The sequence below is a fragment of the Equus asinus genome, chromosome 28 (assembly GCF_041296235.1).
Source record: "Equus asinus isolate D_3611 breed Donkey chromosome 28, EquAss-T2T_v2, whole genome shotgun sequence".
NCBI classification, from domain to species: Eukaryota; Metazoa; Chordata; class Mammalia; order Perissodactyla; family Equidae; genus Equus; species Equus asinus.
In genome coordinates, this window is record NC_091817.1 from 37,766,343 (window position 1) to 37,791,128 (window position 24,786).

Sequence of the window (24,786 nt, forward strand, 5' to 3'; positions counted from 1 at the left end):
CCCAGTTCTGATGGACAGATAGCCTTTTGAGAGGTATCAGAAGCTGTTGGAGGTCAGTAAATACAAGTTGTGAAAGTATAACTAATGCATGGTGACCACAGGGAGACACTTGGAGATGCCTTTGCCCAGCACCTTCTGCTTATCAGGATTCGGTGGGGCTGACAAGGCTGACAGGGGGAAAGCTGTTCAAGGACAGTGTGGAGCACAGGCAGGATTGAGTCTGAGAGAGCACAGACGGGGAGCAGGAGCTGTCCTCCCCAGGCGCCCAGGTCAGCTGTAATAGTGCAGCCTTCCACGAGGGGGCAGTGCAGGCCAAGCAGCAAGATCATTCCCTTCCTTGCCATCCCCCTCCATACTCCCTGCCCAGTGATGGCATTCCCGTGGGGAGGGAATTATCACCATTCTGTGTTTGTCTGAGCCCCTTGGACTTGACCCATCTTGATTTTCTCTGGGCAGAATTGGCACCACTGGGGCTAGAATGGATGATGGTTCTCCTCCCGGGGTTCTTCCCTCCAAACTCGACATTCTGCTTGGGCCCCGGGGAACCAGTCACTCATGAAGCGAAAATATGCATTCAGCCCCAAGAGGCTCTTTCTCCCCAGACCCTTAGGGTCTTTCCTCCTTTTATGTCATTTTTTAATTTATTCTTATTTCCAAGGACCCTGTGCATGTCTTCAAAGTATGCAAGTACGATTATAAATATGGACTATTCATAGGACCTCTCCCAGATTGTTCGAGCAAGCCAGTATTTGTTCATTCGTTTTCAGTTGGGTTTTACTGGTGTTTAAATCCCATGGGTCAGTAATAGTGTCTCTATTTTAGGACTGAGGAGGGACAGGACATCAGCGGGCTGCTGTGAAGATAACAGACTTAGGAGGGACTCTGGTGGGTGCAGACTGGCTGGGGGCCACAGCAGCCATCCCAGGAAGAAGGGATAGAGGCTGAGACTGAAGAGCTGGCAGACTGGAGAAAGTTGGATAGATTTGAGATCTGTTTTGAAGGGAGAATTGACAGGATTTACTGATGGTGGAACAGAGTAAGAGGAGAGAAATAAGAGAAAGAATAACTTCTAGATTTTGGGCTTGAGCCAAATCAGGAAATCCTGGTACTTTTCCTAAGCTAGGGTGACAGGAGGAACAGGTGTGTGAGTGGGCCCGGCAAGAGCTCTGGTCCAGGTGGCTCTGAGCATCCCCAGGAGCAGTTGAGGAGGCAGGTTTGGATTCAGGAACTCGGAGGAGAGGACTGGACAGAGGTGCAGGGGGACGGTGTGTCCTGCAGAGGAGCTCCGCTTTTGTTCTGAAGGCCATGGGAGCCAGCATTACAAGTAGGAGTGAGGGGGCAGACGTGTGATTTAGAAGACCCTCTGGCAGCCCCGGGGAGGATAGCTGAGGGAGGAGGACAAAACTGGCAGCAGAAAGGCCTGTTGCAGCCTTGTCACTGTCATGTAGGCTATAGGGCATTGTCCTGCTCCACAGGGTGGCAGTGGGAGGTGGGGGAGATCTAGGAGGGGGCAGAGATGGGACCGACTGGAGGGGGGCACAGCTCCCCGCTGCTCGGCTCGGAAAGCTGTGGGGTGGCTGGCTAGGGCGCGCCTCAGGAGGCCTCCATTCTTGTGCTGAGGCCGGGAGCTGCCTGATGGAGCCAGGGCTCTGATTTATACCCGTCGTTCAGGAGCCCATGCTGAATCCTACCTGTTTAAAATTAAAAAACCAAACAAGAACAGATTGTCTAGTGCTTTCTCTCTCCTGTGAACAGAGGTTTCCTCGTGCAGCTGCCAGTCTGAGTCACTAGCTGTGCCAGAGAGGAGGGTGGCCTTCAGAGTCGTGAAGCCTGGGCCAGGGTACCTGGACACCCCATCCCCCCCGACCCGCACTGGAGATGGCAGCTGAGGACAGTAGGGTGGGGTGCCTGCTTCCTCCAGTTGGTACTGACTGAGCTTGGGCAAGATGGCATCTTCCAGGGTCACCAAGAAACAGAACCCACCCTCCAGTTTTCTGGGTGTACTATTTGCCCAGGGCACTGCCTGCTGTTGCCGGTTTCACTCAGGTCGGGCCAGCCAAGGCTGAACTGGGGACTCCTGCAATGGCAGAAGAGCATCCCTGCCTGGCAGAACGCTGCCATGGTGGGCAACGCTCCCGAGCCTCTTGGTGGTCACTGACCCTTTGATAATGTGATGAAAGCTGTGGACCCTCTTCCTAGAAAAATGCAAAGACACGCAGAACTCTGAATATACTTTCAGGGGTCCAGGGATCTCCTCAGAGCCAATCCTTGCCCCCCAGATTACAAAACTTCCTCACTTGGACTTAAACACAGGGAGAATAACTGACTAAACCCAAGATCATTGGCCTCTTCCCGCTCCCTCATCCCCCTTCTTTCCCAGGATGCCAGGGGAGCCACCTGAATAAGCAGGGAGTGACAGGACACTGAAGGACACTGAAGTGCCATCTGAGTGGGGCTCCAGTTAGAGGAGTCTGGGTTCCTCCACCCTCTGGGGTGGTGAAAACGACTCCCTGGGAATGGGTGGGAAGCAGAGTGGGGGAAGCATCCCCGTGTTGAGAGGATTAGGGAGGAAGAGTCTCCACCGTCCCTCCCCCGCTCCTGCTCCCCTTCCTCCCTCTTCCTTCCTCTCCCCATCCTCCCTCTTCTCTTTCCCTTCCTCTCTCTGCCCTCCCCATCTTCCCCTTCCTCCCTCTCCCTCTTCCCCTCCCAATCCTTTCTCCCTCCTTGCCTCCCTCCCTGTGTCTCTATCTCTCCCTCTGTCTCTCTGTCTCTCTGGTGCTGCTTACATGTACCAGGCACGTTCGTCTCTCGTGAATCCTCTGAGTAGTGGAGTCCCACTTTCTGGGTGTACATCCTGACTACACCACTCCTGGCTGTGTGGCCCTTGGCCAGGAGCTTAGACTCTCCCTGCCTCAGCTTCCTCATCTGTAAACTGGATGTGAAGCTAGTGCCAACTTCATAGGGTTATGGACCTTAAATGAACCGAACTATGTAAAGAGCTTAGAATGGTGCCTCGCCCACAGAAAGCACTTTACACATTTTAGCTACAGTTATTATTACAACAACCTGGTTATTATCCGCATTTTACAAGTGAGGAAACAGGCCCAGAGAGGTTAACTTCTTGCCCAAAGTCATTCAGCTAATAGATGATCAAGTTGGAATTCAAGCTAGGTCTGTCTCACTCCAAAGCCTTTATTAATCACAGAGAGTTCCAGAAGCTTTGTGTGTTAATCGCCCTAACTCATCTGACACAGGAGCCCCGGACAGGTGTTGCTGTGTGAATGGACTTCCACTGTGATGCCAAGGGCCATGGTGTCATTGGTGACATTCAGTACAGGTCTCCTGGTGTAGCTGGCTGCCCTATACATAAGGCAAACAGAAAGATCTAGAAATCAGTGCTTTCCGACTTTTCACATCTGCTGATTGAAAAAAATTGTAATCATCTTTTATAAAAAACAACTTTGAATTAAGAAACAGTTCTCTTTTTAGATTCACTGTTTTTCTAATTTGATTAGAAGTGTAACATGAATCCTATAAAGAGTTAGACATTACAGAAATAAAGTGCTGCCTCCCAGAGAGAACCACTGGAATTTATCATTATTTATTGGTAGTATCAGAAGCATTCTTCAATAAATCGATATTTTAATAGCCACGGTGGTGCCATGCATTTGGAAATTGTAGTACATATATGTGTAAGACATTTATTATGAAATGCTTTATGAGAACATGCTCAGTGAAAATGGGGTTTTGCAGACACCTTGAAACAACTCAGAAGCCCCCAGGAGTGACTGGTCTAGACTTTTTGGAACCAATGCAGAAATGTAGAAACTGTGAGTGAGTTCCATTCTGTTCTATCTGGATAAGGTAAGCCAGAACAGAGGGTGCCCCATCTCAGGCTCCAGACCAGCAGCTCAGGAGCTGAGCACACCATGCAGCGTGGGGTGCATGGTTCCCACAGTCTTGGCTCCCTGCTGAGTGCAGAGCCCAGCACACCAGCCCCACCTAGCAGAGCACCTGAGAGCTGCTTCCTCAAAGGCAGGTGGGATCATCGAGCCTCCCTTTCCTGGGAACTGAGATCAGCCTCCCTGGTGCCCTGGGTGTGCCTGTTTCCTGTGACCTTCACCTCCAGCCAGCCAAGAGAAGTGAGACCCAGGGACAGTGTATCCAGCTAAGGAAATGAGTTCTCGATACGTGGCCGCATGGCCTTGGCTGGGTCCCATACTGTCTCCCAACCTCCATTTCCTCATTTGTGCGTTGAAGGATTGGGTTACATGAACCATTAGGTCCTTCCAGTTAGGAAGTTGTTGGTTGAAGCTGACACCTGCCTCACCAGCAGTCTGAGGGTGCCTGTGTCTGGGGAGGTTTACTGTTCCTGGCATCTGCTGTGGGGAAGATCAGAAACTGTTAGTATATAAAATGGTGCCAGTTCACACACCAGCTGCGTGAAATCCTTCCTTTGTTTTTTGGCACCGACACAGTGCCACCTGAGGGAGATGCCGCCATGGGCTGTCCCTTGCTTTCTGCCCTCAGTAGAGACACTGAACTGGCCAGAAGCATCTGGGGACCACTGAATTAAGGAGCCCGGCTGGCTGAGGAACCATCGGGCCTAGCATCTTGGGGCTCCATTTGGGCCACTTGGATTTGGAGTGCCCCCCACAGAAACCAGCACCAGGCTTCCCCGGTGTCCTCTCTCTCCCTAATGGAGACTCTGTATGCCCTTTGACAAGAAAGTACAATGAAAGGTGTGTGTGTCAACCTCCTTTTTCCAGCACACAGGGCTGCCAGGTCTGATCTGGCCAGAGAGTAGCCGGTCCACACAAGGGGCTGCTGTTCTCTGCCCCTGCCAGAGGACAGTTGGAAATGATGCCATCATGGACTCTTCTGGGCATGGCTCATTAGAAGGCAGTGCTGGGTGGTGGGTGAGACCACTCTACTCAGACTGCTCAAATCCAAATTGCTGGCCCCACCACTTCCTGGTCATGTACTCTTGGACAGGTTACTTAATGTCTCTGTGCTTCAGTTCCCTCATGTCCAGAATGGGAATAACATTGCTTCTGGCATAGGGCCTTTGAGAGAAGTAAATGAAGCTATGCAGGTACAAAGCTTAGCATGGTGCCTGGCACAGAGTATTTATTCAAGAAGCGCGAATTATCATTTTCGGTACCACTGTCATCATCATTATTTTCAGCGCCACATTCTGCCCCCCACCTAGGGTTCATACACAGCACTAGGCCAGAACTGTAGGGTGGAATCCAGGGAGCTGGGCTTGGCACTGCCTTCCTCCCCACTAGCAGCTCAGGACAAGGCTGTTGCTAGGCCAGGGCAGTCCTGAGTCCCCCAGGTGAGTGAAAACAAGGGCTTCTTCCCAGGGGGCCCGTTTCAGCTAAGAATGTGGCATGACCTGCCAGGCACAGGGTACTCATGGCACCCTGGGCCCTGTGTGGCAGCTGGTACACCCTGAAGCTCCTGCTGGGGAAAGGGACTTGCCATGGACCTCAGGCTCAGGGGGTTAGGAAAGAAGAGTTGGGGAAGGGGGTGGAGGTCTGTTCATTGTCCCCTGCTTTCCGAGCTCCTGCTTAGTTAAGGCCTTGAGCTGCTCATAGGCATCTTGAGCTTCTCCAGCCATGGGACCCTCCTGGCCCAAGGAGAAGAGCTATAGTGGAACGTGCTGGAAGGAGTCCACTAGGAGGGCCACAGGATGGGAGAAAGAGGGACTTGGAGATAAGACAGCAAGTAGATCCTAGCCTTCAGCAGAGGGAGAGGGAGTATCTCGGGAATTGTCAGAGAGGAAAAGAAAGTGCTCAGGAAGCCCTTGGATGGATTACCAGCCTGCCGCTGTGGAGCTGTGCTGTCCAGGGTGGCAGCCACTTTCTCGTGTGGTTGCTGAGCGCGTGCAGTGTGGCTGGTCTGATCTGAGATGTGCTGCAGGTGTGAAATGCATGCTGGGTTTCAAAGACCTAGGACACAAAAAAGAATATAAAGTATCTTAGTAGTGACCTTTGTATTGATTTTATATTGATTATATGTTGAAATGGTAATATTTGGGTATATTGGGTTAATTAAAATACATCATTAAAATTAATTTTACCTGAGGCCGGCTCAGTGGCGCAGCGGTTAAGTTCACATGCTCCGCTTCAGTGGCCCGGGGTTCGCTGGTTCAGATCCCTGGCATGGACCTATGTACCACTTGTCAAGCCATGCTGTGGGAGGCATCCCACATATAAAATAGAGGAAGATGGGCATAGATGTTAGCTCAGGGCCAGTCTTCCTCAAAAAAGAAATTTTTTTTAATTAATTTTACCTTTCTTTTTACTTTTTAATATAAAACTAGGAAACATAGAATTCCATATGTGACTCAAATTATATTTCCATTGGACAGTGAGCATGAGAGAGAGATTGATTAAGAGAGTGACTGGGAGCCCATGTTTTCCACCCTCGACTCATCTGTGCCTTAGTTTCCCTGTCTGTCTTAGGCTACCAAAGAACCTAGATGTATTTGAAGATATCTTTGAAGACCCCAGAACTTCCAGCCATATGGCTCCTGGGGAAATCTCAGTGGCAGCCCAACCCAGAGGCTCGAGTCTGCTGGGCCCTGTCACTCACACACTCAGCCCTTCTGGCCACCAGAGGATAGAAGGGCCCACTCTCACGCCCAAAACAAGCACCATGGGAATCATCAAACCATGTAAAATAGCCGTTCCATTTAGCACTTCCAGAGCTCAGAATTGTGCCATTTAGGAATTCACATCAAATGAACTTCAGAGAAGCTGCAGGCGAATCAGGAAAGCATAGGCATCGAGTGCCTGATGCAAATGAATAATTGAGCAGCCTGGAAATACCACGAAAGACTGTTTTGTGCAGGCAGGCAACTGAACCGCCAGCCTGGTCCTCAGGAAATGCAGCCCCTGGTCTGCACTGTCATGGCTCCTTCAGGCGAATACAGTGTGATGAAGGGAGCCCCTCTCTGACACCCTGAGGTTTTCTGTCCCTGCTGTCCCCATCCCTGAAAACTCCAGCCTCTGCCCGGGAACTGTGCTTTGGGCAAAGGGCTGTGTCAGTGTCCCAGCAGCCCCCAACCTTGGGGCTACTGGGGTCTTTTCTCTGCCTAGAAACCAGCAAAGCCTTGGGCCAGGGAAGCTGGGGAGCCTGCCCCCCCACTGAAGCAAAGCACATTCTGAACAGGCTTCATTTCTCAGTCAGAGGCTGTGTTGCCTCTTTGCCAACTCAAACGAGAATGTTACAGCTTCAGAGGCAACTATCCAGGCATCTCAACCAGGCCAAACACTGTGCCGAGTGCCCTGGAGCACGTGGCAAGATGGAAAGCCAGGATCCCTAGCCTCACCCGAGACCTACCCTTCAGGTGCCTGGTGGAGGACCTGTTGGATTTAAGGAGTGTTATCAGGGCCTTCCCCTGGACTCCCTGGACATGGTGGTTTGGTTTTATCAACAGAGGGTCTGGACTTACTGCCCGGAGGATGAATGGCCTTTGGACCCTGAGGTCTGCTGGCACCCAGCTCAGTGCCATCGGAGTGATTTTCTCCTATACAAGCCAGGCTTGTGCTGGAAAAGGAAAAGGGAGGTGGGTGGGTACCAGCAGACTGGCCCTCCTCCCCTAAATGTGGTTGTCATGGCTCCAGCCTTGGAGAGGGAGAGGGAAGCGGAGGGAGAGAAACAAGCCCTCCGTGAGGCTTGCAAGGGTGTATGCCATCTGCCCCTCCTGACCGCCGAACCCAGGAGAGGGCCAGTGTCTGGGCCCGGGTGTGCGGGCCAAGGGGGTGTGCAGCTCGGTGGGAGAGGGTTCTGTGGGCTTCACCTCAGCTCCTCCCTCGTCTTGCCCACAGCACTGAAAGGGCCCCGGTCACCCTCCACCTTGATGGGATTGTGCAGGTCCTAAACTGCCACCTCAGTGACACAGCCATCGGGATGATGACCAGGATTGCCATCTTGAAGTGGCTCTACCACCTCTACATCAAGACTCCCCGGAAGGTGAGCCCCCAGGCCCATCGACCCGGTACGGCCCTCTAAGCCAGGGGGCTTCTTCTGAGTCGACCTCGGTTTTCAAGGGCCTGCCCATGCTTGGGAGGGATTTGGTCATTGCAGTTCAGGAGAAGTCCTTGTAAGCAAAGGAGTGAAGATGTTTGAGGAGCCTTTTGGTGTCTGGGGGCAATGGGGAGGCGGGGAGGTGGTCCATGCAGTGGGACCCTCTCTGCTCTGAACCCCATCCTGGAGCGAGGGAGCGCTCACAGGTTCCCCGGCTTCTCTGCTCTCCAGATGTTCCGGCACACAGACAGCCTCTTCCCCATCCTGCTTCAGACGTTATCAGACGAATCCGACGAGGTAGGTCACCAACAACCCCTTCTGTGCTGTGGCTGCCGCGTCCCCTTTTGAATGACTGAGGGGATCTCGTAGCTGAGAGGGGCTTGTTTGGTGGTGGTTTTTCTCTTAAATCAACACCCAAAAATTGCCCTCTTCCTCATACCTGGTAAGGTGCATCCTTTAGAGGGAAAGCTCTGTTTGGCTCTTGGCTTTGGGAATAAGGACTCTTCCTCTGTCGGCCCTTCTGAAGAGCATGCTGGGACCGGTCATTGGCGAGGAGACCAGTCTTCACAGGGAGCTGGCTTCTCTGGAAAGCAGTGGAGAGTGGTGGTGGGAGCGTGGCTGTGGGTCAAGGCCACATGCAGGGCTGACCCTGCTGAGCTGCCTAAACTTGAGCGGGTCACTTCATGGCTCTACATCTCAGTTTCCTTCTCTATTCACCGGGAGTAGTAACAGGACATGGGGTTGTAAGAACAACATGATCCATGAAAAGTGCCAGGCATGTGCTGAGCACTCAGAGAGTGTTAGTTGTGTTACTCATTCAGCTGGACTCCATTTTGACCTCTAGTTTGAAATTGGACCCTTAAGCTTTGCTTTATTGGGGTCACTAAGAGCAAAAGGGGGAGGGTGGCCCAGAGGGGGGTAAGGAGAGCTGGACTCTGGGTCCCTTTGTCATCTGAGGGAGGAGCACACCTTTCCCCACGCCATTGGCAGCCTTCCATTCCCTGGAGTTCTTTTTCAGGACTCCCCTGCCACCCAGCCAAGGGGCAGGATTTGCAGCTGGGCGTTGCCATTTGCCAGGGTGGCATCCCATCCCTCCAGCCATACCAGCTCCAGGTTGCATGTCAGATGCTGGCAGGCTGCTGCTTGACTCACTCCTCTCCTTCCCTCTTCCTGGCTCTGGGCAGCTGTGGGCTCCGGGCAGAGCTGTGTCCTCCATGAGGCAGCAGACACATGAATCTGCAGACCTCCCACACTGCCCAGTGGGAACATGGGAGTAGACAAGGGCTAGGGGTTGGGGGAAAAGGGAGAGGGACATGGCTCACAACTTCCTGTGCTGTGAGGCACCTCAGTCTTCCCTGGGCTGGTAGCAGGCTTATAGGGAGCCCAGTACAGCTGTCCTGCAGCCTGAATTTACTTTCCTGAACCTGGGCTGAAAAGAGATGCAAACAGGCAGGTGTCCACCTCTAGGTCCTCTAAGATACTCTGCATTTCCAGAAAAATCCAAAACAGATAGTCTAGAAATCTGCCCTTGACCCCTCCTGCCTGTCCACCATGCACACACACACCCTCTCTTTCTCTTTCCCCACCGTCCACTGTAGTGTGAGGTCCAGGTGGACGTGGCCCAGTTCTGCCTGAGTTGGGAGTGACTCACTGCACAGTCACAGCCCTCATTTCAATGCAAAAAGGAAGAGAAGAACTTTGCTGATTGGTTCCTTCCCTAGGACTTCACTGAAAGCAGCTGAGTTTTCAGTCCTTTAAACTGAGTTGTTTAATCCCATCCAGCTCTTTGCTTGCAATTGGTTTTGTGTGCGTGTGCATTTAAAGGGAGCAGGAGGAGATGCAGTCCATTAAACAGCTCTGTTCAGGTTGCGCCTGTGGAAACTCGATTTGCTGAAGTGCCAAATGTTGTCAGGGCTTTGGGGCACATCATACGGGCCTCCAGTGGGGAGAGGATTGCAGCTGTTCTTGGGGACAGTTGCAGGGGTGTAAGGGGAGTGAAGAGGCCCTGCTTTCCCGTCTCTCCAGGGGAGGCATTTAGGGACCTGGATGATCAGTGGTGAGTCTTGATTGTGCCACATCGTTGTTCTTCACCAGATCACATTCCTAAGTGTCTCCTGCCCCATCTTTTTGGTGACCTTGAGGTCATACTGTGTACTTGGCAATGGAAATACAGCCATGAACGAGACAAGGTCCTTCTTTGCCTACAGCTTCCTTTCTAGGATATCTAGAAAGTGCTCTCTGTTGGGTTTCCTAATATTTCCAAACACAGCCCTGACCTCAAATTGGAGTTCCCTGGGGTTCAAGACCCTGAAAGCCTGTTGGATCAAATTGGACCACAGCCAGACTGGTGGGGAGAGACCCCTTCCTATTGAAGACTTCGTGGATCTTCCTTCACTGATGGAATTTAACCACGACACTCCTTGAGAGTGTCTGGCCTGGGGGCCTCAAGGCACAGGTTATCCCATTGTCCCACAGCTATCCCATTAGTAACAGCTTCCTTCTATGAAGTCATTACTGTGCCAATAACGGTGCTAGACCCTTGACTTGTAGTCACTAGAGAACTGTCAACAGTTCTGTGGGAAAGTACTGTTATTATTTCCATTTTACAGTTCAGAAAATTTAGGCCGAGGGAGGTGAAATAACTTGCACACAGCTAAGAAGTGGTGGTGCCAAGTACTAGATTGACTTCAAAGCCCATCTTCTTAATCACTTAACCACTACACCTGTGTTTCACTAAGTGCGGCCCCAGCCACCCACATCAGAACCAGTTAGGGACATGGGGAGCTTGTGTTTAGTTGTATCATCATCCCCATTTCTGGCCTCTTTCACTTGTTCCAGAAGTTCTTGAGAAGAGTTCTCAATTTAGTGTGGAGAGGGGTGTGTTTTCTGAAAAAGCTCTATTCAGCCCCCAGATGCTTTGTCCACTTTTCTTATTGATTTATAGGAGCTCTTTATATATTGGGGACATTTAATTTGTCATCTGTGGTGCAAATGGTTTGTCTCCCAGTATGATTGTGATAAGCCTACGTGCTCCTCACCCTTGGTGAGAGCCACTGGCCTCAGGAGACAGAGTGTACCCAGGTGTAATGATGCAAGAGCTGAGGCTCCAAGTCTAGCCTAGCTCTGCCCCATCACCATGTTCCACAGTGACATTGGCACATGGCCTCACTGGGGTGTCTTGTCTGCCATTGTTTCTCAGTTCTACCCCAATGACTGCTCAGTAGTCCACACCCTTCTGGCATCCGCGTTGTCTCTGCTTTCCCATTATTCAGGATAAGTGGCTGTTTCCTCAGTACCGCCTGCTCCTTGCAGACTATCTGAAAATCCCTTTTGTCAGAAAGAATTTGCAGGTGTCAAATTAATATTCTTGGCACCAGAGTAGAAATCCTCCCATTAGCTAGGGATCCAATTACTTGTTTTCAATGAAAATGCAACCCTGATTCAACAGCATGGAATGCGGGGGGCATGCTCAGAGCTTCCTGCTGGACCCTGGTGGGGAGGTGGAAGTGCTTCTTCCCCTGCCAGGAAGATGCCAGTTGTCAGCTGCCTCATGAGCCTACAGCTGCTGAGTGGGCTCCGCCCGTGGACAGCACAGGACAGGGATCCTCTCCATGTTTCTGATGTGTGGCTGGTCTGGGAGGGAGCTCGGGCTGATTCCTCACCCCCATCCCATTCCCAAGCACTACTGCCCCCCAACCTGGATTTTAAATCCTCAGGGTGTGATGCTGGGTATGTGTCTAACCCATAAGGATGTCAATTAATGTAAACTAAGGACTTTGGGTGATAATGATGTGTCAGTATAGATTCATCGATTATAACAAATGTACCACTGTGGTGAGGGATGTTGATAATGGGGGAGGCTGTGCACATCTTGGGGTAGCGGATATGTGGGAAATCTCTGTACCTTCTGCTCACTATTGCCGTGAATCTAAAACTCCTCTATAAAACAGAGTCTATTTAAAACAAACAAAAAATATGTAGAGCTTTTTAAAAACCTCAGTCTTAGAGACCTGGAAGGACGCGTGGTGTCCCTGCATGAGAACTTAGCATCCCAGACAGCTGGCCACCAGACCTGAGCTTGAATCCCAGCTCTCACCCTGCCTCATCAGGGACTGTGGACAGGGAATCTAACCTCCGTGGCCTGTGAAATGGGGCTCATGATGTCTACACTTGCCTCATAGACCGTTGTTCAAAGAGACCGTGTAAAGCTCCCACCCAGATCCTGGCCCAGCGTGACAACCTGTCTGTCAAGAGTTCATTAGGGGAAATTGGCCTTTTCACTATTGAATTCCTCCACCTGGGAGCCGGCCTCGTTCCCTTTTGTGTAAGTCATCTTGTAAAGTTTTAAGGTCTTTTTTGTCGGTCTTATCATTATGCAGTTTACTTTCACTGTTTTAAATTTTGTTTTGATTTTGAGTGGCATCCTTTTCAGGTATTATTTTCTCCCCTGGTGACAGTGTGGCCTTGTGGTTGAGAGCACAGGCTTGGGGGTCAGGTAGTCCAAGAGTCCAGTCCTGGCTAGCTATTTAATGGTTGGTTGACCTTGAGTAAATGACCTACTCTCTCTGAGCCTGTTTCCTTCTCCAAAAACTGAGAATAATGGTAGAACCACCCTCCCAAGTTTGTTGTGAGGATTGAACAAGATCATGAATCTAAAATGCGCAGCACAGGTCCAGCATGTCTAAGCACGCAGTAAGTGTTAGCTCCTCCGAGGCTGTAAAAGGGCCTGACGGCAGACACACACACTGGAATCAGGAAGATGGGCTCTGAGTTTGCCCTAGATCCTCCCTGCCTCAGCTTCAGCAGCAAGAGCTGGCACGGAAGCTGGTCTCTCTCCTCTGTTTCCCCGCCTGTCTTCAGGACCACACAGCCCTGTGCAGGTGGCCAAGGGGCAGGGTGTTTGGGGGCTCATCATCCATCTCTAGGTCCTAGAAAAACCAAGAAGACAGTGGGCAGCAGGACCAATGCCCCTCTCTACTTTCTCCCCTGCCTGTCCCCCTCCCTTAGCCCCCCAGCACCCTGAGGTGGAGCTGGCCAGAGCAGGGAGAAAGGCCCCATTGTCAGTGGGCTGTGTTTGAGCATCACAGGGGGAGGGCTCCCAGCTGGCTGCCTGGGGTCCAGGGAAAGGAGGAGAAATGGCATTATGAGCAGAGGAACTGCCTTGGGCCTCTCACTGCGACAGCCTCTTGCTCAGAAACAAGACCTTCAGATTCTGCTGAGATCCAGAAGGGCAGGCCCAGCTGCGGCCTCTAGAGGCAGCCTCCCCGACTCTTCTCAACATCTCAGAGCTGGGGTGTCCTTAACAATTTAGAACATAGGTTCTCAACCCAGGAGAAGCCCCCCTCTTTTCTGCCCCCTAGTTTCACAGTAACTGTGAGGAGAAATTGCTACAGAAGGTTGTGGCTTATGTGACTGATATAGAAGCAGAAAAAAAGAATGAGAACCACCTTTCTGGAAAGTTTGGAAGGTAGGATTGCGAGGGCATTGTTCATGGATGGTAGTGTTTCTAGCTTGCCTTTCCTTTCCCGAGGAGCCGTTGTCGCTTGGGTCTGATGGGTTGGTCAGCTGGGCCTGGGATCATCTCTCTGCCTTAAAGTTAGTGACAACAGGGCCTTCAGTGAAGATTTTCATCATGGGGAGCCCCCAAACCTCAGAGCTGTGCTGTGAGGAATGACTGATGGGAAAGGTTCTGAGTCCCTGTAGGTTCCTCTTCTGATTCACTTTCCAGAGTGACAGGAGCTGTGCTCTCCTGTCCCATGAAGGGAGGGCCTCCTATTAGAAATTGGCCATCCCTCAGTGTCGGCCCAAGAAATAAGGGCTTCCTCTTCATTAGAGGCCTCCTCATTTGAGGGCGGCTTAGAGAACCAATGATGGCCCATCCAGCACTCCCACTGCTGGCTTCCTTCAGAAGCCACAGTGGATGCTGTGTGTTGGGCCCCACGTTGTCTGTGGGAGCAGACTGGGAGAAGGAGAGGGAGAAAACCAGAGTTTATGGAGTAACTGCACTATTCAGAGTATATTGCATCTATTGTCTTAATGATTCTGCTCAGCAGTCTTGGGATGGTTTTAATTATCCCCAGCTTGACATAGAGGAAATTCAGGCGTGAGAAGGATAACTTGCCCAAGGTCACACCACCAGGAGCCAGAATTGGAAATCAAGGTCTGTCTGATTCCAGAACATCTAAAACCCCACACAAGGTCTGACCTCACTGCAGAGCAGGGGTCCAGCTGGGATAGGGCACTGCTTTATCCAGGCCAGCCCCCCCCCCCGCCCACAGTTCTGGCTGCAGCTTCTCTGAGCATTTGACTTTGACCTGCCCCATCAGGCTGCTCCCCAACCAAGACCCCCAGCTCCTCTCCAGGGCCCTATCCAGAAAGAGTGGGCCAGTGGCTGGCATGGCTGAGGGGCAGTGTGGGAAGTGGCCCAGGTGAGGAACAGGAGGGCAGGCCTTGGCTCCACGCTGTCCCGCTCTCCATGGGACCGGGCATGTCCACGGCATCTCCTCACCTCAGCTTTCTTCCCTAAAATGTGGTTGGCCTGGATTGTGTTCGTCCGTCCAGCTCTGACTTTGTGTGGTCCAGGTCTCCACTCCCTGGAATACTAATGTGCCCTGCTCAAAAGTGGACAGTCTTCTGTAAGAATGGGATTTGTTTTTCCTTCTCGTGTCTTTGCCTCAGTTTTTATTTCACTCCAATTTTTATTCCATCCACTCTCTAAAACCAGCAAAAACAACCCCTCCATCCCCGCTTCAATTCTGAAGATTTCTTTACAATCAGATCACATTGTCGGGTCAGATGCCAGCCCTGAGAACGAAGGGGTAAGATGTCGGGGGCCAAGTACTTGATTCCTTTTGCTGAGAGCCCACCCAATGTAGGGAGATGAGCCGGGCCCCAGCATGGGCAACCTGGACAAGAACACATGGGCCCTTTCCTGCTGTGGCCCTCCGGAGCCCTACCAAGGACACAGAACACTTGTCCACTCAGCTCTCCCTGTGGCTGACCCTGCGGCTTCCCTCGGGGGCTTCTGAGCGAAAGTGAGAGGAGGATTAGGAAGGAGCTGGGAGAAAAGTCATGGCCAGCAAGGGACTACACGGACTCTAGTCACAGTTCCCCAGGGACAGCCAGCCCCCAGGCCCCCATGGCCCAGCAGAGGACTGGCAGTCACTGCTAGGGGTCCTGGGAGGACTTTGGTCTTCTGAAATGAGCCCCTGACAGGAAGGAGAGGGGACTGCCTGGTAACAGTCCCGGAATCGCACCTAGGAGAGGAGCACAGGGCCTCTGCTCACTCTCCTTCTTCCATGTTTCTGCACTGTGCACTCTCAGTGGCCCACTTCAGCCCCCCCGAGTATGGGGGGACCCATAGTAAGTGTAGTCAACATGGAGGCATTCCATTCTGGGGAAGGCACGTTTGTGTCCCGGGAAGGGTTTCATTGTTTATCTCTGTCTGGATTCCTTCCACTCATGGGCAAGTGAGGACCCAGAGCCAGCACAGCACCTGGTGTGTGTGGGCTGGGAAGGGGGCAGAGGCCTGCTGCCTGGCCCACCCAGGCTCCTGATGAAGGCAGAGGTTGGGCTGAGAAGGATGGGACAAGGGGAGGCTCGCTTTCCCAAAGTAGGGCCCAGCAGCACAGGAGGGATTCCACGAAGGGGAACCGGAGGGGACAGCCTTCTCCTGCGACAGGGCTGGGGGCTCTTACAGAGCCAGGCTACAGGGCTGGGGGACCTGCAGGGCTGAGGGCACTACCTGGCCCTGGGCCTGACTTCCTGCCCCAGCCCGTCTCCCCTTGAACTCAGGAAGAGATCAATAATCTTACCTAGAAAGGCCGAAGTCCAGCACCTGGACAGAAGCCCCACAACAGAGCCATCCAAACCAGGGCTGCCATCAGAATCTTCTGGAGCTTCTTGAAATCCAGCTGCTTGGTCCTCACCCAGATCTCCTGAGTTGTACTCTCAGTAGGGCCTTGTTGCCTGGGTGCTGGCATTTTCCACAAGCTCCTGGGTGATTTTGTTGCACATCTCTGGTTGAGAACCACAGATACGGACCAGCATAACATCCTACTGGGAGACTACAGGCCGTGGCCCTGGCTCTAAGCCTTGATGCCCTCTCCCCATGGCCCTTGGGGGGTGGCCAGGCCAGGGCCCTCTGTATTCACCCCACACCCTACTCGGTGCTTGTGGCATCTTCAGAAGTCAAAATTTATTCTAAGATATGTGTTGATTTTTCCTCCTCTGGAGATGGCCAGAGCTGAATCTGCTGCATCCCCTGACAAGTCCCGGTTGGCAGTTCACATGGCCCAAGGCCCACGGACGGGGCAGGGAGTTTTGGTGAGCAAAGAGATGTCGAGGACGGGCCCAGGTCCCCACTGCTGGCAGGAGGAGCTGTCACCTAACACTCGCCTACTCTGTGCCAGACCCTGTGCTGGGCGTTCTCGAACGTGCGTGATCTTAGTTCATCACCACAGCCACCCTTCCCGGGTGGCTTCTGTTGTATTCCCCACTTTACCAAAGGGCCAACTGAGACTCAGAGAAGCAAAGTAACTTGGTCAAGATCTCGGCTTCACTGCTCCATGAGACTTATTTGTCACACACCCCAGCCACCTCCTGTACATCAAGGCTGGCCAGGTCCCAGGAGAGGCTCAGAAACATTTTAGGAGAAAGTGAACCAACAGGAGGTGGGGCAGATGGTGAGCTGATCCCTCTCCAGCCTGCCCCACCCTCCCGGGCCCTCCCCTGCTGGGACCTGGCCTGGGCCTGAGCATAGCTTGCAAGTGCACTGGGATTAAGCATAGGCCTGGTGGTGGGCAGGAGACCAGGGAGCCCTCTGCTGCTCTCCTGGTTGCCATAGACTGGTGCCCCGGAGACAGCCGGCCCCTCGGCTCATCACCTGGTAACCGAGCTATAACAGTGTGTGCACTGCTCTCATGCTGCCCGCAGCACAGCAGGCCCCTTTCCCCTTCCCCGCCTAGCTCCTGGGGAGAATTTATAGAGCTGAGAGTGCACTGTCCTGGGCAGGGGCCTGGCGTCAGCTGGAAGGAGCTCCTGGGGCAGGGAATCAGGGAACCTGGTCTCCAGGTTATCCTACCCCAGGCTGGCCTTTCTCTTCTCTCCCCTCAGAGGGATGGCGCTAGAATGTTTTGAGCTGCCAGAACCCATGCTGTGCTGTCGCTGTTAGTGGAACTTAACAGGAAGCATTCAGTGCTGGCCTTTTGCATAGATGGCACAGAACTAGGCACTTAGGGAAGGATTTCCAAGTTTATTTAAAAAGAAGAAAGAAAAGAAAAAGCAGTCCTGATCCCTGAGAGCAGGTGTTCAAAGTCAGGCAATGCAAACCAAAATAATATCTTTTTTTTTTTTTAAAGATTTTATTTTTTCCTTTTTCTCCCCGAAGCCCCCCGGTACATAGTTGTATATTCTTCGTTGTGGGTTCTTCTAGTTGTGGCATGTGGGATGCTGCCTCAGCGTGGTTTGATGAGCAGTGCCATGTCCGCGCCCAGGATTCGAACCAACGAAACACTGGGCCACCTGCAGCGGAGCGCGCGAACTTAACCACTCGGCCACGGGGCCAGCCCCCAAGATAATATCTTTTTAAAGTTGTTTTTGCTTTACTAAGACGTAAAACGTTTTTAATCAGGGTAGTTTTCTCAATGGGAAGTAGAACAGGTCTGAGTCTAAGCTGTCCTTCTCTTCTGCTCCCAAGGCTAAATGTCCTATTTGGCAGTGCTTTCCTTATTTGTTGCAGAAGGCAGGGCTGGGTGACCCACCCCCGGGAGATGCTGGGCATGGCCTGCTCTGACCCCATTGTAGCCAAGAGCTTCTCTGGGAGTACCACCCCTTCCCCAGGCAGGGGCCTGAGTGCTGCCTTGTACAGCTCAGGATTACTCTGTCCAGGGCGGGGCCTCCAGCCCCAGTGCCCACTGGTGCTGGGTGCCTTCTTTCAGAGTTCTGTAGGTTGACTGCTCTGGGGAGTATGGGAGGCCCTGTGGCCTGCCCCGACTGCCCCAAGGAACCCTTCCTGAGGACAGCAGCCTGGCTTCCTAAGGTCAGTTCTCTGGCCTATTCCACAAGCTGCAGGAACCATTCTGTGGCTTGACCCACTGGGCTATACCCCTTGTGAAGGAAGGAGACAGGCTTCTATGTGGAAGGAAGAAGGTCCCAAGGCTTTCTGCAGATGCCCAGCCTCGGTTCTTCTGCACTTACTGTCCGCTCCACTTCCCAAGAATAAGGAGCAGCCTGACCTGACCCAGATCTCAGGCACGGTCCTGCAGCCCCACTGTTCTAGGCAGAGGCATCAGATGGCCCTTGACAGTGGCCTGCAGACCTCAGCCTCCAGGGCCTTTGGCCTGAATTCACCTCTCCTGCCGGCACCTAGTGTGTCCCTTGGAAACACTCTTGTACCTTCCTCCTAGCCCAGACTGGAAGGAGCCCAGCTTGGGGATTTCCTGTCAACATAAGAGCTCCCTCCTCACAGAGCTGGAAGGCTGGGCCAGTTGACACCTGGGGCCTAATCAGCCGACCAGTGGCCTAGCCAAACTTTTGACAAAAGTTTCTTAGAGATAAGTGGGTAGAGTGGAGTGGGAGGTCTCCCTGTGCATCCCCTTGGCAGAAGCTATTCAGAACCATCCATCTTCCATTTCCTGCCTGGCCCTGCAGGTCAGCAAGTATTTATTCACCATCTGCCGAATGCCTCGCCCTGGGACGTCGTGTTCAGGAGTTCTGGTAGGAGGCAAGGACGGGACCCCAGCCTGGGGACTTGGCCTTGCGGAGCTCTGGGTCTCCAGCTGTTCCCAGGATGGTAAAGAAGCAGCCAAGTAGCACCTCGGGGAGAGTGAGAGAAGGGAGCCTCCCACCACAAGGGGTTTTCCAGGGCTGGTCTTTGGACAAGGTGTTGGGACAGGGAGTGCCTGGATGGACTAATGAAGGAAGGGAGGGAGCAGCCGCCCGTCCTCAGCCTGCTGGAATGCAGTGGGGTGACCGCCTGCAGTGGCGCCATGCAGATGATGACTCCCCTCCCACACTGAAATAGGTCTTTTGCTAGTGTCAAGTCACCTTCTAGAAGGAAGGGCTTTCTCAGGAATCCTCTGGCTTCCTTGACTTTGCTCCCCAAGCCTCAGAGGGTGTGAAGCCCCCTCGCCTTCACCCCTGTGGCCTTCCCCTCACGGTTGCTTTGGCAGATGCTTTCCGCACCCAGTTGCCACCGACCCTTTCACTCCTTGATGGCCAGTGCACTCCACTCCAGGACCAGGGACCAGCTGATGTGCCTTCCCCACCCCCAGCCTGTTGCCATGGTAACAACAGGCACTCCTGCTCCTGCAGAATATTGCTTTCTTGTAACCTTCCTCCCTCCCTCTCTTTCCCCCTTCTTTCTCTCACACAAAAAGAAAGCACAAGTGTTTTATATTCATTTTGCAAAAAGCTGTGTAGTGCATACTAATTGGCGTGGCTTCCTCCTGCTTTCTTTGAGCCTTTCCCCATTCTCGGAGCCAGGACTGCCGGCCAGCACAGGCATGGGCCCAACCAGCCTGCTCGTTGGAAGGGGGACTAGCTCTGGGTTTCTAGAGACCCAGCAGTGTGTCTATAACTTGGGGTCTTTCGTCCGGGCCTTTAGCTGGTGCCACATAAGCAAGGCTGTGAAATCACCGTGTCCTTGTCCCAGAGCTTCCTGGCCACAGACCAAAGGCTGTGAGGTCTCCAGGGTGTGGAGCACCAAAACCCTGACCTGGCATAGACGCTCAAAGCCAGGTCCAGCCAGAGGGTGGCTTCTCTGTGGTCTCTGTTGCTCTGTCCCAGGCCCCCTGTTGACATTGCCTCCTGGGATCTCTCCTTGCTCCCCCAGCAGACACTGCGTCTTGACCTAGGCCCATGTCGGGACTACTGCTCCATAGCCTCAAGTCCAGTCCCTGGGCTAAGTGGGGTTTGCTGGTCAGCTGGGAGAGAGCCAGCAGCTGGACTTGATGGGCACAGGAGCCTCAGAGCCCTGGAGTGGTTCCCTACAAATTCCCCATTCCCTTCTTCCCTTGTCCTCCATTTTGGCAGCCCCTTCCCCTCCTTGCCTCTAGGATGCTGAAGGAGATGGCAGTACTGTTCTCTGACTCCCACTTTAGGGACCAGGAGGGTGCTCTGTATGTGTGTGTGTGTGTGTACACATGGTGTTGCCCCTGGCAGGGCTGTCTGTCAGCTTTTTGCCAGCCCCTGGGGACCAGAGGCCAATCTTTTGATATATAAGCACAAAAGGAGTGGCTAGGATTACTGAAGGAACCTGTAGACAACATTTCCGGCTTTAATTGTGCAATTGAAGTATAATTTGCATTCATTTGCCATTTGGTGTTAAACTTTCTAAAATAAGAGAATTCAAAATGTAAAATATGCAGCTTTGCTGGCTGGCTCTCCAGTGGGGCAGGAGGAGGTGGTGCAGACATGGGTGATGCAGATTCTCTTTGATGGAGAAATGAAATCTGAAACCCGCTGTGTGCACTGCTGTCCCTAAGCCAGGGCCACTGACCAAGCTCGGCTGTGGTACCAAAAATCTCCTAACAGAAGTGGTACATAAAGTATCCCTATAATCTTCACAACAGCCTTGCAAGGCTAAATCTCCATGGGCACGTGTGAGCAAACTGAGGCACCCTGTCATCTGCAAAACCAAGGTCAGACCTCTTTGTCTGGGTCATAGGTCTTGATGACCTGCCCCTACCTATGGTTTCTCCCTGACTTCTAGTCATACTCCCATCCCAGCCCCAGTCCTAGACCAAAGCTTAGCTTCCTGGAGTGTGCCACATGGTTCTGGTTCTGTGTCCATGAAAGGCTTATGCTACTTAAGAGAATGCTTTGCATGCCCTCCTCTACCCCCTGGTTCCTTGGCAAACTGGTGCTCTTGTCCTTCAGGAAGACTCCTGGCCCCTCAGGCCAAGTTGCTGGCTCTCGTTACACAGGCATGGCATTATCAGTGTTTATTCACTGCCTGTCTCCCCCAAGGTCACTCTTGTCAGAGGCAGGACCCATCCCACTTGGCCTTACATCTCCTTCAACCAGCACAGGCCCTTGCCCACAGTGAGTCCTCAGTAGATGCTTGGGAGAGGGCATTGTATGGGTGAAGTTAACTGGTCCAGGGTCAGGCTACTGAATGGCAAGGTCAGGATTGGAAATCAGAACTGTCTGACCACAAAGCCCCATGTAGCTTATCGGGCTCCGGTCTGGGGACCAGAGCTAGGTTTGAAGTGGACTCCCTGTTATCTTGAGCAGGTGACTATGTGTAAGGTGAGACTGATGACAAGCGAGGGCCTTAATTCTGGCTGGGAGCAAGGACAGCTTCCTCCTCTGGCTTCCCCCTCCCTTGTAGCCTGGCTCTAGGGCCGCTCAGAGGGTGGGACATCTCATGGGCCAGGCCTCTCAGGTGTTGTTGGTTCTTCCCAAGCATCTTTTCTATGAGGAAATAAGTACCCTCCAGAAACCTGGTGAGAGTCAGTGTGGTCCTCATGTGGTTGGCATCTAGCTGACTGCCAGGTGCCGGCCTGGCCCCGGCTGCCTCCGGCCTTGCTTATGTGCCACATTTGACCACCAGCATATGCTGCCTGGAAGACAGCTGCCTCCACCCAACTGTACAGCCAGACCTGAGAGGAGTAGCCTGCGGCTCAGAAGAGTGGTCAGCACAGGGGTGCAGTGGGGCTGGCAGATGCCCAGAGATGTAAAGAGACACAGGTTTCCACCCTGGGCCTTCATGGCTGTCCTGTGAGTGTGAACCAGATGTGAGATGGTGGGGAGTCAGCGAGGCCCACCGCCTCGAGCCGTGGGCAGAACAAGAGCAAACTGCTCTGTGAGGACCACTAAGTTTACTACAGGGAACTCTTAAGGTGCTGATTTGAGGTTTTGACTTGATTCTTTTTTTTTTAGATACAGTTCACATACTATAAAATTCACCCTTTTAAAGTATACAATTTAGTGGCTTTTAATATTTTACAAGGTTGTGCAACCATCACTACTATCTAATTCCAGAGCATTTTCATCACCCCAAATAGAAACCCTGTACTCATTAGCAGTCACTCCCCGTGTCTCCCTCCCCCCAGCCCCTGGCAACCACAATCTGTTTTCTGTCTCTATAGATTTGCCTACTCTGAGCATTTCACATAAATGGAGTCGTCATACAGTATGTGGCCTTTTGCATCTGGCTTCTTTCACTTGGCAGATGTTTTCAAGGTTCATCCATGTTGTAGCATGTACCAGAATGTCATTCCTTGTTGTTGCCAAATAATAGTCCGTGGCATGGATAGGCCCCATTCTGTTTGTCCATTTATCAATTCACGTACATTTGGGTTTGTGATATTGTGATATGTAAGAAATAGATATATTTGGTCTTCCTTCCCCATTTCTGGCACAGCTCCTAAAACGCTTGGAATTTCCTAAGTGGTGAGAGTGATAAAGGTGTCTTTTGTTAGGTCAGTGAGGTGACTTTTGGGTGCACCTAAGGATGGGGGCTGGTTGCCAGGAGAACCAACCATGAGATTAAAAGGTTGGAACTTTCAACCCCACCCCCTAACCTTTGGGGAGGGGAGAGGGGCTGGAGGTTGAATCAGTTGCCCGTGGCCAATGACTTAGTCAATCATGCCTATGTAATGAAGCCTCCATAAAAACCCAAAAAGGGTTCAGAAAGCTTCTGGGTCAGTAAACACGTGCAGATTCAGGCAGAGTGGTGCCTCTGGAGAGGGCATGGAATCTCTGCGCCCCTTCCCACATACCTTACTCTATGCATCGCTTCCATCTGGCTGTTCCTTTTGTAATAAACCAGTCATCTAGTAAGTAAAGCATTTCCTGAGTTCTGTGAGCTGCTCTAGCAAATTAATTGAACCCGAGGAGAGGGGGTCAACCTCCAATCTGCCAGTGGGTCAGAGGCACAGGTGACAACCTGGACTTGCGATTGGCATCTGGAGTGAGAGGGAGTACGGTCTAGCAGGACTGAGCCCTCAACCTGTGGGATCTGCTGCTATCTCCAGGTAGATAGTGTCAGAATTGAGTTGAATTGTAAGACATCCAACTGGTGTCAGAAAATTGCTTGGTGGTGTAAGAAAAAAACACACATCAGAATTGGTGTCAGAACCTTAGGGTTGTTTCCACTTTCTGGTTATGGTGAACAATGATACTGTGAACATTCCTGGGTAAGTTTTTGTGTGGGCATGTGTTCCGCCCTCTCGAGTAAACATTGAGAGGAGAGCTTACCCATGGTAACGCTGTTGAACTCTTTGAGGCACAGTTGGCTTGCTTCTTGCCTCACTGTTTAATTTGGGCAAGTTACTCCCCCACCCAGATTCCCTGGTCGCCTTTCGCCTCCCTGATCTTTAGACAATGACTTACTTGGAAAACGGGCATCCGGAGTGCATGACCTGTGCACGTCCTGTGAGGCCGGTGCTCAGGGGCTGTTCCGTGGCACAGCATTGCCCTTCCACTGCTTTGCTGTCTGTCCCCCCAAACCACCCCCTCCCTCTGGGTCATCTTTCCGCCATTGCTGAAGTAGAGAGCTTTCTGGGGGCCCTCCCTTGATGGGAGCATGGGCCTGGGCCGCCCTGCCTCTGAGCCTAGACCTACCCAGGCTCCCAGCTCTTGGTGTGGGCTCAGAGGCAGCCCTTACTCCTGCCATGTCTGGGCTACTTAGCAGCCATGATTTTCAGCCAGCATGGATTCATTTCCTGCGGGCCCAGCAGTCAGAATGTTCCGGAATCACCTATACCGATGCACAGAGGGCAGGCAAATATGGGTCTGCCTGCCAGGCCATGGGCAGAGGCAGGTCTGACTCACCTACAGTGCCAGCACCCAGCACAGCAGGGGCTGTTCTGAGAGTGGGAGAGAGATAAGGGAAGGACCGTGGTTAGACAGATAGGAGGTGGCATCTGTGTGTGAGTGCAGTGTCCAACCTAAACGAGGCCAGGGTGCAGCAGGGTGAGGAACAAAATAGCAGGCTAGTGGGGAAATTGCATGCCGAGTGTGCCATGCTACTAGGAGAAGACCGAAGGGCCAGGGCTGGCAGAGAGGACAACAGAGGAGAAGTCACAACTGGGGCAGAGTGAGGTGCTGCTGGCATGTTACTTGCATTGAGACAGGAACCGCTTTCAAGCTTTGGGGAAAGAATAATAGCTTTATCCTTTTTTTTTTTTTTTGAGATAAAATTTGCCCTTTTAAAATATGTAATTCAGTAGTTTTTAGTATATTTAAAAGGTTATGCAGTTATTACCACTAACTCTAGAACCTTTTCATCATCCCACAAAGAGCCCTGGAGTAGCCTTATGTTGACCATGGTCATCATATTCCACCCACCTGGTCTGTCATGGCACATGTGGCCCACCCACCGGGACCCCATGCACCAGTGCTCTGCATCACTTCCGCTAATCCAGGACCAAAGCCCTCAGTTGCCATGGTAATTCTTGGCCTGCGCTCAGGCACAGTTATCCATCCTTTTAACTGATGCCTGTTGGACCAGTGCTGGGGGTACACCTGTGGCTAGGACAGGCACAGTCCCTCTTCAGAACACAGAGATGAGTGGGGATAGAAAGGGGCAGACAGCCCTACCTGCAGTGAGGCAAGGGCCCTGCTCGAGGAGCTAGAGCAGTTATTGATTCACACACACAGGGTGCCCTCCCCCTCCCTGCTGAGGCACCACCTTGCTCACTATGGGTGCCAAGTGAGGAGCAGGAGGAGATGGGTGCTTTGCGAGGGGAGGTGACTTCTAAGGGTGTGAGGGCTCTCTGGATTGTGTGGGCAGCCTGG

General features: G+C 52.4%; 1 protein-coding gene across 6 annotated transcripts in view; it reads left to right on the forward strand.

The window, feature by feature from the left end:
* The window catches only part of VAC14 (VAC14 component of PIKFYVE complex), a 104,730-nt gene that overhangs the window by 25,709 nt on the left and 54,235 nt on the right, over positions 1 to 24,786 (forward strand). For all 6 annotated transcript variants that reach the window (XM_014829147.3, XM_070500448.1, XM_070500446.1 and 3 more), the window contains 2 exons: positions 7,842 to 7,986; positions 8,272 to 8,337. In XM_014829147.3, coding sequence (XP_014684633.1) covers positions 7,842 to 7,986; positions 8,272 to 8,337 — 211 coding nt within the window. The remainder of the gene's footprint in view (positions 1 to 7,841; positions 7,987 to 8,271; positions 8,338 to 24,786) is intronic.